The 15,831-nt window shown below is 37.5% G+C and overlaps 1 protein-coding gene across 22 annotated transcripts in view; it reads left to right on the forward strand.

Moving 5' to 3' along the window:
* The window catches only part of dlg2 (discs, large homolog 2 (Drosophila)), a 246,565-nt gene that overhangs the window by 61,135 nt on the left and 169,599 nt on the right, over nt 1-15,831 (forward strand). The window contains exon 1 of one of the 22 annotated variants that reach the window (XM_051909224.1): nt 4,422-4,608. The exons of 20 other annotated variants lie outside the window; for them this stretch is intronic. In XM_051909224.1, the coding sequence (XP_051765184.1) occupies nt 4,579-4,608 (30 nt within the window). In that variant the 5' untranslated portion in view covers nt 4,422-4,578. Of the gene's footprint in view, nt 1-4,421; nt 4,609-15,831 lie in introns of those variants that run through there. One more of the 22 variants, XM_051909228.1, reaches the window with a different exon arrangement.

Here is a 15,831-nt window from a genome sequence, read left to right on the forward strand (position 1 = left end):
TTGATCTGTCTATACCAGTGGGCATCTCAGAACTAAAGGCCAGCAGTGTTCAGTAACATTACCCAATACTCTCTCCCACGTCAGCACTGCTATACACAACCTTCTTGCTTCTTCTGGAGCATCATGAATCAGTGGACTTAATTTAGAAGTAGAAGCTAAACTTGAAGCGTTGGGGAGCTAGAATGATTGAACATGAATTGCAATAATATTTCACAATATTACTGTTTTGACTGCATTTACATGAACGGTCTGAACAAATTAATTCACTAAAACAAATAACAATGACATGTCCATTGGAACCACTTGGTTGATATTTTCTTTGGACTTTTCTTTACTGTGAATTGTGCTCAAAGACTACTTTAGTTTACCATCCTTTCTTCTTGAGTTGAGTCATCAAAAGCACTGGCTTTCATTTGTAAGGTCATTCGTGCTTTTTTTAAATACAGAAATATGTTCTTCTCATTGACTACAGGGCAAGGGTTCCATTCACTGCAATAAATAAATAAAATAAAACTTAGGCTACATCCATACGAAGCCAGAGCTTTTCTTATCCAATCTTTTTTTTTTTTTTTTTTCATCTCAAGAAATATCTGTGTATACACGAAACCACTGAAACCGACTAAAAACGATGTAGTATACATGCCAGATCAGTATGTGGCGCTGTAATTCTGCCACAGGGATACACTACAAATGTAGAATAAGACTTGGAGTATGCGCATAAACCTTGCGCGCTGTATACTAACTTTAGTAAAGCTTAGAGATAAATCTTTATTTTAGTAAAGCTACTAGGCTCGGTTGCTTCTGCGGCAAGAACACAAGCATGTAGTCCGCTATTGTTGTTGTTGTTGTTGTTGTTGTTACTGTTTTGTGCTGTTAGCGGTGTCTGACTAGGGTCAACACGTTAGGTGATAACATCATCGTTTCACAAAATATATGGATTGGCTGTACACACGAAAACGCAAGGGCGTCGTTTTCAGATTTATCCACTCTGCTACCCAGTTTTAAAAAAATAGCGGTTTCACCTTCTGAAAATGCTGGATCCATCTGGACGAAATGCCTATACGATACAAAATTTTTGCGTATACAGCTAAACTTGGACGGGCCCTTAGAGTAAGTTTATGAGCAAAAGGATTTGGCCTCTCTTATTCACTGTTTTAGAATTTATATTTGGGTTGAAGAGCCAGCTGATGGCAATTAACATGCTGCATATCCTCTCTTCAAGATAATGATAGTCTGAGCCAGGAATAGAGCTAGATTTAGTTCTTTACCCTCTCACATAAAGGAAACACTCTGTCCGAACACATTGTGCACAGTATTGCTCTACATAGTAGCTTTTCCAACCGATGTGTATGTGTGCAGCCGGGGACCATAGGGCTTTCCGGCCTGTGAATTCAGACTGGGAAAAAGAGGTACCCAGACAGTACTGACCCATCTGCTAAAAATGTTGAGCAAGCTTTGAGTCATGCAGTCATGAATATTTCACAAGGAAATCTTATTCAATTCTGTTGATGAATGCAGTAACGCTTGCAGAGTGTTATGGACATATCTCCATCCTGTACCTGCAGTGTGTGCTAGAACAATTTGGTGAATTGTTTTTCTTTTCTGAAGATAACGTTATGTCCATTTTGTGACAAGAATTTTAATGAGATTTTTTTATAGTCAGCTCCTGATAACTTTGCATATATTTATATTTTACTGGATTCAGTGTTGTGGATTAAAGGTTTTGGTCATGGTAGCTTTATTCTGGGTTTCATCTGGCTTTAACTAGCAGTCAAACAGTGGTGTTGATGTTTGATGTCTTTGTTGTGCATTGTAGAACTCTTGCCTGTTCCCCTGGAGCTTTCTTAGAAGCGGACAAGCTTGTGTTCTCTTGTGCATGTGTTTGTTCATTGCATATATGTGTGTGGTTTCCGTGTGTTCTCATTAGTGCAGGCAGAGTCACCACCGCCCACTACAGCTTCATTAAACCTGCTGCAGTTCTAACTCTCACACATATTCACGGCTGTCTGTCACTGTATCGCATACACATATTAATCACACATGCACAGCTTGTTCCTGTCAGGCTTTTCTAGCAAACACTCACACAAATAGCCCATTATAGTTAACCAGTGTAGTATAGATTCTTAAATATTCTAAGGAAAATATAAGTGGTTTTTGCCTCTGCAAAAGTTGCCACCATTATGTCAGGGTTGTTGCCAGTTCATTGCTTTGTAGTTGCTAGGGTGTTTATTTAACTTGGCAACTTCGGCATTCAGTAGTGTACCATAAAAAAGTATAAATTTGATAATCATATTCAGGACACTATCAGTAAGAGCTGCAGCCAATTGTGGTGAGTAGTCATTCTTTTGCAGGAATTCAGTCACATGGCTTTGCCTACAACTGAGAGAAAAATAAATACAACTAAATTATATAAATGTAAAATTCAGAGTGGAAAAACATTCCTAATGTTCTTTTAACTTGGCAAACTCTTTTCATATTGTATATGAATAGTATTTATTACCTGTGTACGTATAAATTAGTATTTTTAAATGTTATTCATTATGTCGTTTATGCTGTTAAAAACCCACCCCGTACAGCTATGATCAGCTGTTCAGCTGAGCTTTCGATGTTGTTACGGAAAGGCAGAAGCTGATCGGTTGGTTCTTGTCACATCACGACCTGCGGTGCGCTTGCGGCATTCCGTAAAGTTGAGATGTTGAGATGATCTCGCCGCGGCATAGGCGCACCTGGAAAAAACAAGCGCGCCGCACTGCATGCGCGTCGCTACTATTATGAGCGCGCTTGCTGCACGCCTACATTTGAAATAACAAACTTGCTCCTATATATTTCCTCTTCAGATGTTTATGCATCGAGCTTGTGCTGCTGTGGTATCCCAACGAAACCAGAGTGTACGAACGGTTGTTATTTTAGTCAAAGCGTGAAAACGAAATTTAAAAGGTAAAATAATATAAAATGATCGATTAAACATTGATTAAAAATATTGACATCGACTAATTATCAGCGTCGACGCAGTCGATTATATCGACCAATCGCAACAGGCCTAGTCTTAAGTCAGAAGAACCCAACATCAAGTCTCTATTAGGGGTGTAAATCGGACAGTTCATCACAATTCGATACGATATTGATTATCATAGCCAAGTGATACGATATTTTCCGATACCTCAAAAAGTTCTGTGATATGATTCGATTCAGGGGTATATTGATCAAAATTTCGATATTATAATATTAAGTGCCTATTTTACACAACCAGATACATTTAAATTTCAGTTACTGTGTGTGTGACGAATGATTCATAGCGCTCTATTCTTCAGTGTTGTGATCTAACAGACACCCTGTAGAAAGTAACATGATTTAGAAACAGCAATAATCTCTATTAAGATGAAGTCCTTTTATGCAAAACCATAGACCTTTATCTAAAAATAAGTATAAGAAGACTAAATTCCGTGGCATATTTGTGCGCTGTTTGAGATGTGTGCGCACTGCTTTTTGCAAGACTTTTGTGAAGATTCAGTACTGGCCTGATCGGGACAGTGACATTTCCATCTACTGTCCCGAGTGTCTTTCACAAGCTCTGAAAGGTAGAAAACCCTAGAAATTACTTGGGTTTTTGCATTTAGAAAAAACACAATGTGCAGGCAGTGGAATGGAAAAATAACTGAAAGGTTTCGATACACTTTTTTTTTTTAATAACGATTTTGACAATTTTTTTTTTTTTACAGAAAAAAACAAAAACGCCGAAAAATGTGTTCTGTGTGAATGGCCCTTAAGACTGTTGAATCTCTGGTTAACTAATGTAGTTAACTGATGTTAACAACTGGAACCTTATTGCAAAGTGTTACAGAATTTTTTTTTTTTTTTTTTTCATCCAAGTGAAAACCATAAGTCTGATTACTTCGAAAATTAACAGTAAACTTCTTCTCAACAGACCATGTTATCTGAAGCATCTTTCATGTTTGTAGCACAACAGTGAAATTGACTTGTTCGCCAAAAAAAATAATACTATAGTTAGATGTTTATTCAAATATATATATATATATATATATATATATATATATATATATATATATATATATATATATATATATATATATATATATATATATATATATAATAATAGTGATTATTACTATTTACTATGTAACTACTAAACTGTACACTTGATTTGAGAGTCATTTAAGCTGGAAAAAGCTCTTGTTGTTGTACCTGTCAACTGTCAGCTTCCTGAGCGGTAACTGTGTTACAGTACACTTTTTTCCGTGTGGGCTCGGTGGCCCTTCCTCTATTCGTTGCTGCTTGGCTGTGCTCCCTGCAGTAGACTTGCTGAGTGCCGCAGAGTGCTGGATGCAGCGGTGAGGAAGTGATTCAGGGCCTCCCCACATCTCTGGCATGCTCGCACACACACACACACACACACACACACACACAAACCCGATGTGCACAGTTTCTGAGTCTGCCCAGAGAAAAGGAAGCCAGTCCACAGAACATGAACACCTCTCTACTGTACGATTGAACACTCACTGAAACACACACACACATACGCACACACACACACACATACACACACACACTCAGAGAAGCATGCAGGAACAGAAAGTGAGGAGCTCAGAGGTAAGCAAAAAAGACTTTATACATCATGTCAAGTGTGGAGAGGAGGAGGACCATAAAGCTGAAGTGATTAAGTGTTGTTTCGATGCTCTAGTTGTCAGTGTCGTAAACATTGTAAGTTGGCATTGCAAACTGTTGTCGAGAGTGGTTTTCAGTCTGTCGTAATAAACTCTGCAGCAAAGTGACTCACCCTAAAAGCTAGTTGTCTCTCTCTTTCTAGTTCCTTTTATTGTCATTTTGTTGTTTCAACTCTCTGTTAGTCTTTTACTTTCTATTTTCCTTTCACTTCATCTGTTTCCTCTTCCTTTTATCTTCTGTTTCTTTCAGATTCAAGTATTGCAGAGAGCACTTGATGTGATCCCCCTCTTTCTGTCTCTCATCATTCTTGCTTTGTTTTTATGATCATTGTGATTTTATTAGTTACACTACACACATGAGACTCTCTGTTTGACTTATGTGTGCACCAGCAAGCATATGGCTGTATACTGAGACTGTGCGTGCGTGCGTGCGTGTGTGTGTGTGTGTGTGTGTGTGTGTGTTTGTGTTTGTGTTTGTGTTTGAAGCTGATGTGTTAAGGCAGGCGTTTGCGGTGAGGTCTGATACCCCGTTGCATGATGCTTTTTCTTATGTTTGCTTCCTCTGGTGGTGATGACACTTCCACTCAGGGGTATTTAGAGAAAAAGAATGGGGCTCAGCACTGAGCCCTGAGGTACACCATTACTTAGCCAGACACCCCTACTGGCTTTTGTGTGGATAGAGTGACATAATAAAAACAAGACAAAAAGATAAAAAGTAGAAAGAGAGGTGGAATGAATAGAGATTTTGTGAGTTGAACATGTTCCCAGTCTGTGTTCACACGGTCTCTGTTGATCAGCTCCAATCAGGATCTCTGACTACATCCTTCATCCTTCTGCCATCTCATCTGCTCCCCTCAGAATAACGCCATTGTTCACACTGGCTCTCGTGTTTCGGCCTGGCTACACTGCTGTTTGGACCCAGACTGTCTGTGTGTCTGTGTGTGTGTGTGTGTGTGTGTGTGTGTGTGTGTGTGTGTGTGTGTGTGTGTGTGTGTGTGTGTGTGAGAGAGAGAGAGAGTGAGAGTGATCATGTTACCTCCTTACTGTGCCTTGTTAGAGTGGTAAACATGAGCAGCTAACAGATGCAGGGTCTGTTCCTGTATATCAGTGACACACACGCATACAAGTGTTACATAGAGCACATCTTTAAAATAGTTTTCCCCACTACTATCTGCCATTGGATCAGAAGAGTTTATTTTCCTCTTAATATGGGCCTTCCTGGTTTGTTGTCTGCTTTATAAACCTATATGAATATAAAATGGGTGTTTTCAACTAGATGGAACTGGATTCAATAATTTGAATACTCCAAGATTGGCTCCGATCCCAATCTGACTTCTGAATTGTTACGCCGCCTGAATCATAATCTTACAGCTTTCGTTTGTTGGCCAGAAGAGAACTTGCCCCCTGACTGAGCCTGGTTTTTTCTCCATTCTGTCATCTGATGGAGTTCCTTGCCACTTTCGCCTTTGGCTTGCTTAGTTGCGAACACCTACTATTCAACAATATTATATAGATGAATATATATAGATGAAATGCACTATAGAGTTAGAGAGTAGAGTTAGAGTATATTAATAACTGATGATTTTTACAACAGAACTTAATCAACACTGAACTGACTGAAGCTAAACAATGACTCTGTTTTGTTCTAGAGCTGCTGTACAGCCGAAACAAACTTTGTTGCATACTTTTCCTGTTATCACTGTAAAGCTGCTTTGAAACAATCTGTATTGTAAAAAGCGCTATATAAATAAAGGTGACTTGACTTTTGAAACTTAAGTATGAAAATTTAGTGGAAAATGTAACACATTTTAAGATGTGCCAGTACTGATTTAAAGGGGACATACGCCCCTTTTCACAAGATGTAATATAAGTCTCTGGTGTCCCCAGAATGTGTCTGTGAAGTTTCAGCTCAAAATACCCCCACAGATCATTTACTATAGCTTGTCAAATTTGCCCCGATGGGTGTGAGCAAAAACACGCCCTTTTTGTGTGTGTCCCTTTACATGCAAATATGCTGCCTCCTTTCCAGAAGTGGGGGGAGCTTTAACAGCTCGTGCTTGAGATACCTAACAACAACAACTTCAGAATCCCACGCAGCGAAAATGTCAGAAATTGTCAGTAGCGGTGTTCAGCCTTACATTGTTTGAACTGGAGTTGGACACTGATGGAGAGACTCAGGAAGAAGTTACAACTTATAGAATGCAACTGGATATTTCTGAATGTTTAGTGGATAATTTTATGTAGTTATTGTGGAGCTGATTCAACTCATCGACTAGCACAGGGGTAGGCAACGTCGGTCCTAGAGAGCCGCTGTCCTGCAGAGTTTAGCTCCAACCCTAATCAAACACGCCTGAATAAGCTAATCAAGGTCAGGATTACTAAGACTATAGGCCGTTGAATTTTTTTTTTTTTTTTTCTCTCCAGGGTTGGAGCTAAACTCTGCAGGACAGTGGCTCTAGGACTGACATTGCCTACCCCTGGACTAGCATGTACCGTCATGTTAATCTTTTGTGCAAATCCAGTGTTGAACTGATCCCCGTTTGTAAAGCAGTATGGCGTAAAATGATTTGCACAAATATATAACACTTTACCAACTTTCTTCGGCACATTTCCTTCATAAATGAAATTCAACAACGGTGTCCTCAGTGGCTCAAATGCCGAGAGACTATGGAGACTCTTATGTTCATTGGTACATCCAATAACAGAACATTTGTAATGTTTTTATTATTATTATTTATTTTTATATACATTGTATATCTCCAGCTGCTAAAGTGAGGAAACAGAAAAAGTGGACTGCTGTGGCTCTCTCAGGGCGTTATCTATGCTAATAAGGCAGATCATCACAAGTCATGAGCGGGCCTTCTGGAACCGCTCGTTTCGAGAGACTGTTTATGATTTATGGGTATTGTAAAAAAAGGAGTGAGTGGATTTTTACCATTATAGGCTGTTTTTTTTTTACACACACTGTGGACACATCTGTGTTCAAACACCTTATAAATGTGAATTTTATACGGATGTGTGTCACATCCGCATCATGAGTCAGGTCTTAAAGTGACAGCAGCCTAATATACCTACTGCAGACTGTGTCATTAATGTTATTCAAAGAACAAAAGAAAAAGAGAAAATCACTCGCTTGTCTTGACTGAATAACTTTAGTAGATTTAATAAGGATTAATCTGTATTTAATTTACATACTTGTCTTAATGTTTGAACTTTATTAGTTAGGATAATAGTTTTTGTTGTATAAAAATTGTTATTGGGAATTGTGAATTTTTACTGGTATGTAAAATGTTGGTGTGATAATGTTATTTATTAAATTATGAGGTTACACGGTTCAAAAACAATGGAAAGAATAACTTTTTTTTTTTTTTTTTTTAATGCAAGGGCCAGTGGAAAAAACTATTAGTGTTAAGTTTATGTGAAGATTGTTCACTTAAATTAAATTTTTTAATTTCATCCCCATAAAGTCTAATTTCATCTAATATCATCCCCATAAATTGAGAAAAAAAATATCTTTATTAATTAAATTTTTTTAGATTGATTAGTTGATTTTATTATGATGATATTCCCACTGTATAATACATGGTTTATGCAAATATGTGTTGTATTTTATCATTAATGATAAAATTAATTAATTTTCTAATGAATTATCGCACATTAGAAAAAAGCTAATTTAAACTGAATTTGTTATTCTAAAAACTCTAATTTTTTACATTTTTTTTATTTTATTTTGTTTTATTGACTGCCAAAATTTTACTGCATTCCTGGGAGTCATTATAAAGTATATTGAGTCTATGATTTGGGTGTTCTGTTTGGTTGCTAGTGTGCTTTGATGGGTTGCTAGGTGATTGCTTACTGGCCCAAGTTGAAATAGTCCATCCTCAAGTCTCAATGATATTCTGGCCCCTAGATATGGCTCGGTTCCAAACTTATTTGCCTGTTTTTATCATCCGCCAGGTGAAAACTAATGGCACACTTCTTCTCAACAAATCCTGAGTTACTGTATGACATTAAAAAACGCCTAAATACATATATAATAAAGTCATTAGGGCCAACCGGTAATGTCAAATTAAAAATTTATTTAATCATTGCACTATAAGTGATGAAGTCCACCCCTTCTTAGGACTTACTGTTATTCACCCCGCTGTTCACCTCCTTCTTAAAGGGAACCCCTGGTGTTAAGACTTGTATGGCTTAATATAGCGTAAATTATGTCTCTTACTGAAATATGTAGTAGAAAACCCATGAAAGATTTACGTTATTTAAAAAATCATATTTGGACAATGGGCGGCGCCATTTTGTTTGCGTTCTATGTCAGTGACGTCAAATGGTTGCACTCACTGCTCTACTGACACTGTCATATTGCTATTTTTACCGCAACACAACTCAAAATATAATATACGATGCCATATTGTGCAGCTTTTGGTTGTAATTTTCAGTCGATGAGCCACAGGAGAAGCGATGTAAGTCTTTACTGCTTTACTAGCGATAAGAGGAGAAAAGAATGGGAAGTTGTGCAGAATGTGGACGAATAAAACTTCCTAACTGCGTCTTTGTTCTCTTCACTTTAGCCCTGATGACTGAGGCTTTTTATCTGTATATTTGGCGCAACGGTATTCTAGTAATGCATACAGGTCTTAATATCTGCAGGGTTTCTTTTAAAACACGAACAGCCTTTCCGATTTGAGCCAGAGCGCAAAATTAGTGAGGATGAAAACATCGAAGACATGCAGTGTCTCTGTGGCTACTCAAACTACTGTTGTATGATTGACGTGTTAAAATCGTCTGATCACCTGAATGCATTACACACAGTTAAACATGCTGAGAAGATGCTGCTGTTTTATGCGATCACAGATATCTCGTGCATCACAGCGCACGCGAGCTTTGAGGCAATCTGTCTCAATCGAGATGTGTTATAGGCTTATCTTCGTCAGTCTCCACGACATGCGCGGCATTTAGTTAAAGCGTACACTTATTTCCATCGGCAACTGTAAGCTCTTTCAGCTGTGATCTTCTAAGAGCCTCAAAGGCACCAGGGCTTGTGAAGAGAACAAAAATGCGGATCTTTAGGAAGTTTTATTTGTCCACATTCTTCACAACTTCCCATTCTTTTCTCCTCTTATCGCTAGTAAAGCAGTAAAGACTTACATCGCTTCTCTTGTGGCTCATCGACTGAAAATTACAACCAAAAGCTGCACAATGTGGCATTGTATATTATATTCCGAGGTGTATTGCGTTAAAAATAGCAATAGCAGTAGGACAGTGTAAGTAAAGCAGTGAGTGCAACCATTTGACGTCACCGACATAGAACGCAAACAAAATGGCGCTGCCCATTGTCCAAATCAGTCCAAATATGTCATGGATTTTTTAAATAACATAAATCTTTCATGGGTTTTCTACTACATATTTCAGTAAAAGACATCATTTACAATATATTAAGCCATACAAGTCTTAACACCAGGGGTTCCCTTTAACAATTTCTAATGATTAAATTATTGACATTTCACTGTCAGGACTAATTGACATAGATGCTGAATATGGGGAGGGTTCGTGACCCCCAGAAAGAACTGTGCTGTAAGCACTTTATTTGAGTTTTTTCCTCTGACTGTGCTCTTCTTCCAGCCCAGAAGGCCTTCAGACAGGATATGAGGAGGAGTGTATCCAGATAGAAGCATGTTTTGGGGCCAAGATGCCCGATCTCTCAGTGTCAGCATTATCACAGTGTTCTCACTACTTTGGTCATCAAACTCATGTGTTGTTTGTTAATTATTTTTGTGAAATTGTGCTGCTATTTTAAAATCACAGGTACAGAGAGATGCTGGGAGGGATAGGCTCATGCTGTGTGTCCTTTAGCTGCCGGTGGCATCATAAGAACTTTGTTACTCGTTACGGTTACATGCAACCTGGATTCTGCCATGGGGCAGGACAAAATTAAACTCAACTCAACTGGAATTCTGGATCTTTCTGCCTAGTAACTAAATTTGTTTTGACATTGTTTTAGTCAAGTTTTGATCCATGATCTGGTTCAGCATCGAAGCAATATCCAGGGTTCAATACAAGTTAAACTCAGTTGACAGTATTTGTGGTGTAAAATGGACCGTCCTGCCTTTAAAAAAAAAAAAATCTTAAATATATAAGATAAAATATTTTTTTAAAATATCGAGGTTACAGTGAGGCACTTACAATGGAATTGAATGGTGCCCATTTTTACCCCATTACCCCAGCAGCTGTATTATTTTAGTATTTTGTATATACTATTATAGTATTTGTTAATATTTAAAATTAACTTTTACTTTTATATTTTCAGTGTTCATTTTGATTTTAAGTTTTAATATTTTCATTTGCTTTTGTCATTATTAGTTTTTCAATATTTCTATTTAGCTTTATTTTTTTATATCAGTTTTAGTCATTTTAGTTACTTCAGCTTAAACTTGCTTTATTTCAGTTAGTTTCCAAGGCATCAGTTCTATTTTAAAACTATTCTAGTTTTTCATCAAGTTTAAGCTTTTCATTTAATACTTATATTTTATTTGTTTTCAGCTTTATTTCAGCTTTTTTCAGCTTTTATTTTATTTAAAGTTTTAACAGAAGAACTGCAAAGCAACTTAATAATTTTAGTCATTTTAGGGTTTTAGTTGCCATGGCAACTTAGCTGTAAAATTTTATGTTATTGTTGTAAAAAAAAAAAAAAAAATCTTGTTATTGTTTACATCTTGTGTCTAAACTATTCAATCAGTGAGTATTTTACCATTTACGGATTGATTGGCTCCATTCAGTTCCATTATAAGTGCCTCACTGTAACACAGAATTTTTTTTTTTTTTTTTTTTTGTGGTAGGCCCAATCAACATTGTCACAAATGCTGTCGATTGAGCTCAATTTGTACTGAACCTGGAACACATTTGCCAATATTTAGAGTCTTGTGAAAGTAATATTAATGTTAAAAATAACTTCCACAACCCAGCTCAACCCAGTCAAAATGAGCTCTCTACTGCTTCTCATGTCTCAGGTGTAAGCCGAGGAGTTGCCCCTACACTGTCCTGTTTTATTGGAGAAAATTGCCAGATAAAATGTTGCTGGGTGTGATTACTAACAGCATTGCCATGATTAATAGAGTGATTAACCAAGTGCTACGGGCTGTTGTGTAGAGAGGGGGAGATTCTACATGGGAATCTTAATTAGGTTTTCCATGTTGTGTGAGTAAGCCCACGCTGCAGGCTTATATAACCCAAAGCCACATTTACGATTTGTAAACCAGAGTATTTTTAGCGTTATTTTTGAAAGGAAGATCCATATCTGGACTCTAATCCGTTCTGTGTAAAATCTGTTTGCTCCATTTTCCAGCTTATTATTCATTACCATACAGCTATCCAAAAGTGTAAGCACGAAGACATGCCGACTGTAAGATTTATTTGTTTATCCACAATTTGTTATATTTGTTCAACAAATACACAGTTAATGAGGTTATCATGAGAGGCACTGTAAACATGGTTGTTGGTAAACTATATACAGTTCAGTCGTGAAGGAAGTGAATGGAGATTTCTTTGGAGCTATCACTCTCAAGGGCTTTTTATACGGCACTTAACCCAGGGTAATTGTCTTTTTAAAGCCAGAAGTAAGGCAACTTTTAACCCTGAGTAGCCCAGGATTATGTTTACCCAGGTTTTTGATGCAATGGGTTATGATTTCAAATGTGGAAAGCCCACAGGAAAGAGTCTAATAATGGCTTGATTGTGTTACCTGGAAAAGTATCACTGGTGAAAATTCAATTAGATAAATTCAAACAGTGTAGTGGGGAATATTTTTTTATTAAGTCACTTAAAGTCTTCTTGCTCTTCTTTTTATGTAGTTCCCAAGAGGTGTCTCAAAGCTCAAATCTAATTGTCCTTTTCCACTGTAATTAAACAGCCTGTAAAAACCTATTAAACTTCTAATTAATTTCTAGTTTGGATCCTGAGTCCACTGACAGCTTAGCCTCAAACTCCACTGTCCACAGTGAGCCTGGGGAATGCCTCTCCACACCATTCAAACTATTCAAGGTGATACAAGACCCGACTGTGAAATTATCCCGTGCCACATACGTACATAATTGAACGCTAAATATTATATTGACTTATAAAACGGTTATGATTCTGATTGGTCAATAGCTGTGTTTTATTCAGGATAAAACACGGCTATGACCGCTTCACCCAATGGTTCTGTGTATCACTACACAACACCCTTAGCAACCACTCTTAGCAACGTAAACTGTATGTTCTCAATTGATATTGTTCATTGAAACATACTGTATTATGTAGAAGAGTATTGTGAGAAAGAGATTGAGTGAGCGAGTTTATTACCTGCATTCAGATTTAGCATTTTTCTTCAGGTCAGTCCTATGTTCATAATAAAGATTCTGTTTAAATGTCCGATGTATCATCTTGTCCTTTTAACAGTTAAGGGGTTTTCCCGAGACTGACAGCGCTCAAAGCATTTGTCAAAGCATTTGTCAGTTGCGTCTTGTTCCGTGTTCACAACAATTCAGTCTTTTCAATGTAAAAGTCTCCGCTACTGACTGACACACTCATAAAGACAGTCTTTGCTGCAATCTAATGGCGTAATAATGTAACTTCTGTTGCTGTTCACGGTCAGGGACTATTTTTTTCCAGCGGAAGGAAGGCTTTTAGTGACAGTTTACTTCATGGAAGTTGCTTTGATATATATTTTGGGCTTTAATATTTTTATTGTGTGGTAGTTGTGTTCGCGTCGTGCCTAGCAACGCCATTCAGCCGTGGCTTATTCACGATACGGCACAGCCTCTCGTACCTTATTGCTTACATATTTACTCAAGATGTCTCGCAATACTTGCTTGAATGGTATCATATCAGTTGTAGCAGTTGTTGTGAAAATAACAGACAGCTAGATGGTGCGATTATAGAATTTGAATTTAGTATTGCAGGGAGCCGTGTAAAATTATATAAATGAATGATGCGTGGTTTTGCACTAAGCATGGATGAGTTTGTGAAAGGACTGCCAATGCCAAGTGAACCTAAAGCAGATGATGAATCAAATGCCAAACTTCAAATGTCACAACTATCAAAACAACCTGGTTATACCAGACATGAGCGGCATGACAAAAGCAAATAGAATCCATTATAATCAGTGATGCTGTCTACACTGAATGCAGCACTGGACGACGTGACACGACAAATACCCGACAGTAAACTGATGCCCCGTTCTATTTCTGATGTACTCCAAGCGCTTGCACTACTTTTGACTCAGAAATGGATTTGCAACATTCGCTTTGTCGCTTCCAGTGTAGTGTTTTGTGCTTCAAAATATTAGCTTCTGACAGTATGATGCCACTTATAGACTTCACATCACAAACACAAAGAGTAGCCCGTTGAAGTTGTAGTACTGTATTATTTACAATGTTTCAAATATATCCTATAGGATTTTGCAAGCAAGGTCATGTCTGAGTGTGTGTTTATGTGGGTGCATGTAGGTGGGGGGCTTGATAATAATTTTCTCTACAAAAGGAAAGGCTGAAAATGTTTCAGAACCACTGTTTTAGTGTAACTTTTATATTCTGTGCATCTTGATGCTGAATTTGGAGCAGACAAAGCACTTGGCTGTGTAAAGATGTGTTGAGAGAATACGATTTTATTAATGACTGTGGGTTACTATCTCAAAGGTTCTACATAAACCATAGTATTGATTTGCAAACCCATAAAGTCCTTCATAAATGCATCATGACAGTTTTACATGGACAGACCTTTAGCTCCTAGCCCTTGATGTTATTGGCAGGTTGGATCCCTTCTTCCTGTGTTTTGCTGCAGGCCAATGCAAATGACACACAGAGGAAGAGTTGCATCCATTTCAGCCTGCACCACTGAGTGCTGATGCTTTACTGTTTTACCGTAATGTAGCACAGTCTGAGGCCAGACTGGATCTTCTTGTGCTGAAGGCATGCTGAAATATTAATGTCAGCTGGAGGGGGTTTAGCTGCAGCAGGTAGGCTTCATTCTGATGGTAGTGCAGAAATGAAAACAGGCTTGCTAGACATATCACTGTGCTACAGACTTTAAACGCTAACATTAGGAGGCCTCGAAAACAATCTCTTGATTAATCTTTCAGAGATCATAAGTGCGGTGTTAAACAGAGGATATGTGTTTTATCTTCCAGTTTAATTTTGAACAAGTCCATTTATTAATTTAATTTAATTAAACATGACTTACTAGTTGTGATACTCAAGGCTCGATGTAGAGATGTATTGTTGACCGAATCATCTCCTACATTGTTATGGTGTGTTTTGTTTGTGCAAGCACCACTAGTTGATACAGACTGTAAAACTAAAATGAATCAAAGCTTCAGGAGCACTTTCTGTAGTTCATAAAAAGTTTAGGTTCAGAAGATCATTTATCATTCAAAAGTTTGGGGTCAATAATTTAAAATAAATAATTTTTATTTAAAAAAAAAATCAATTTAACATAGATGCAAACTCCTTACCTTTCAGTGACAACTCACATTTTTTGAAAAATTCCGTACGGAACATGCCCCTGCCCCACGCAGTGTTCTCACTTTTTTCCCCCCTTAACTGTGTGCATCCCTGATTTAATAATCAGCTAGGATGCATTAAACTGATCAGAAGTGACATTAAAGACATTTATAATGTTGCAAAATAAAAAATAAAAATGTATCACAAAAAAACATTGTTAATGATAAATGTTTCTTGCACAAAATCAGCATATTAGAATGATTTTAGGAGAATCATGTGACACTGGAGAACATAATGTAATAGAATGGATGCTGAAAATTCAGCTTTTCCATCACAGGAATAAAGCAGTTATTTTAAATTGTAATAATATTTCATAATATTACAGTTTTTACAGTATTTTTGATCAAATAAATGCAGCCTTGGTGAGCATAAGAGACAAAAACATAAAAAAATCTTACAGACTCCAAAAACTTTTGAACATTAGTGTACATCCTTGTGATGCTTCATCCCCAAGCGCCCTAAGTGGACAGTTGGTTCAATGTGAACCGTCAGGTGGGGTTCTGGCAGGGTCTGACTAGCTGCAATCTCACAGTTTCTCTCTACACTGCATCTGTGTGACGCTCTGTGTGAATGCGCCCTCTAGTGGATTGCTTGAGCATTTACCCTACCCACTT

This window comes from Ctenopharyngodon idella, chromosome 10 (genome assembly GCF_019924925.1).
Source record: "Ctenopharyngodon idella isolate HZGC_01 chromosome 10, HZGC01, whole genome shotgun sequence".
Taxonomy (NCBI): Eukaryota; Metazoa; Chordata; class Actinopteri; order Cypriniformes; family Xenocyprididae; genus Ctenopharyngodon; species Ctenopharyngodon idella.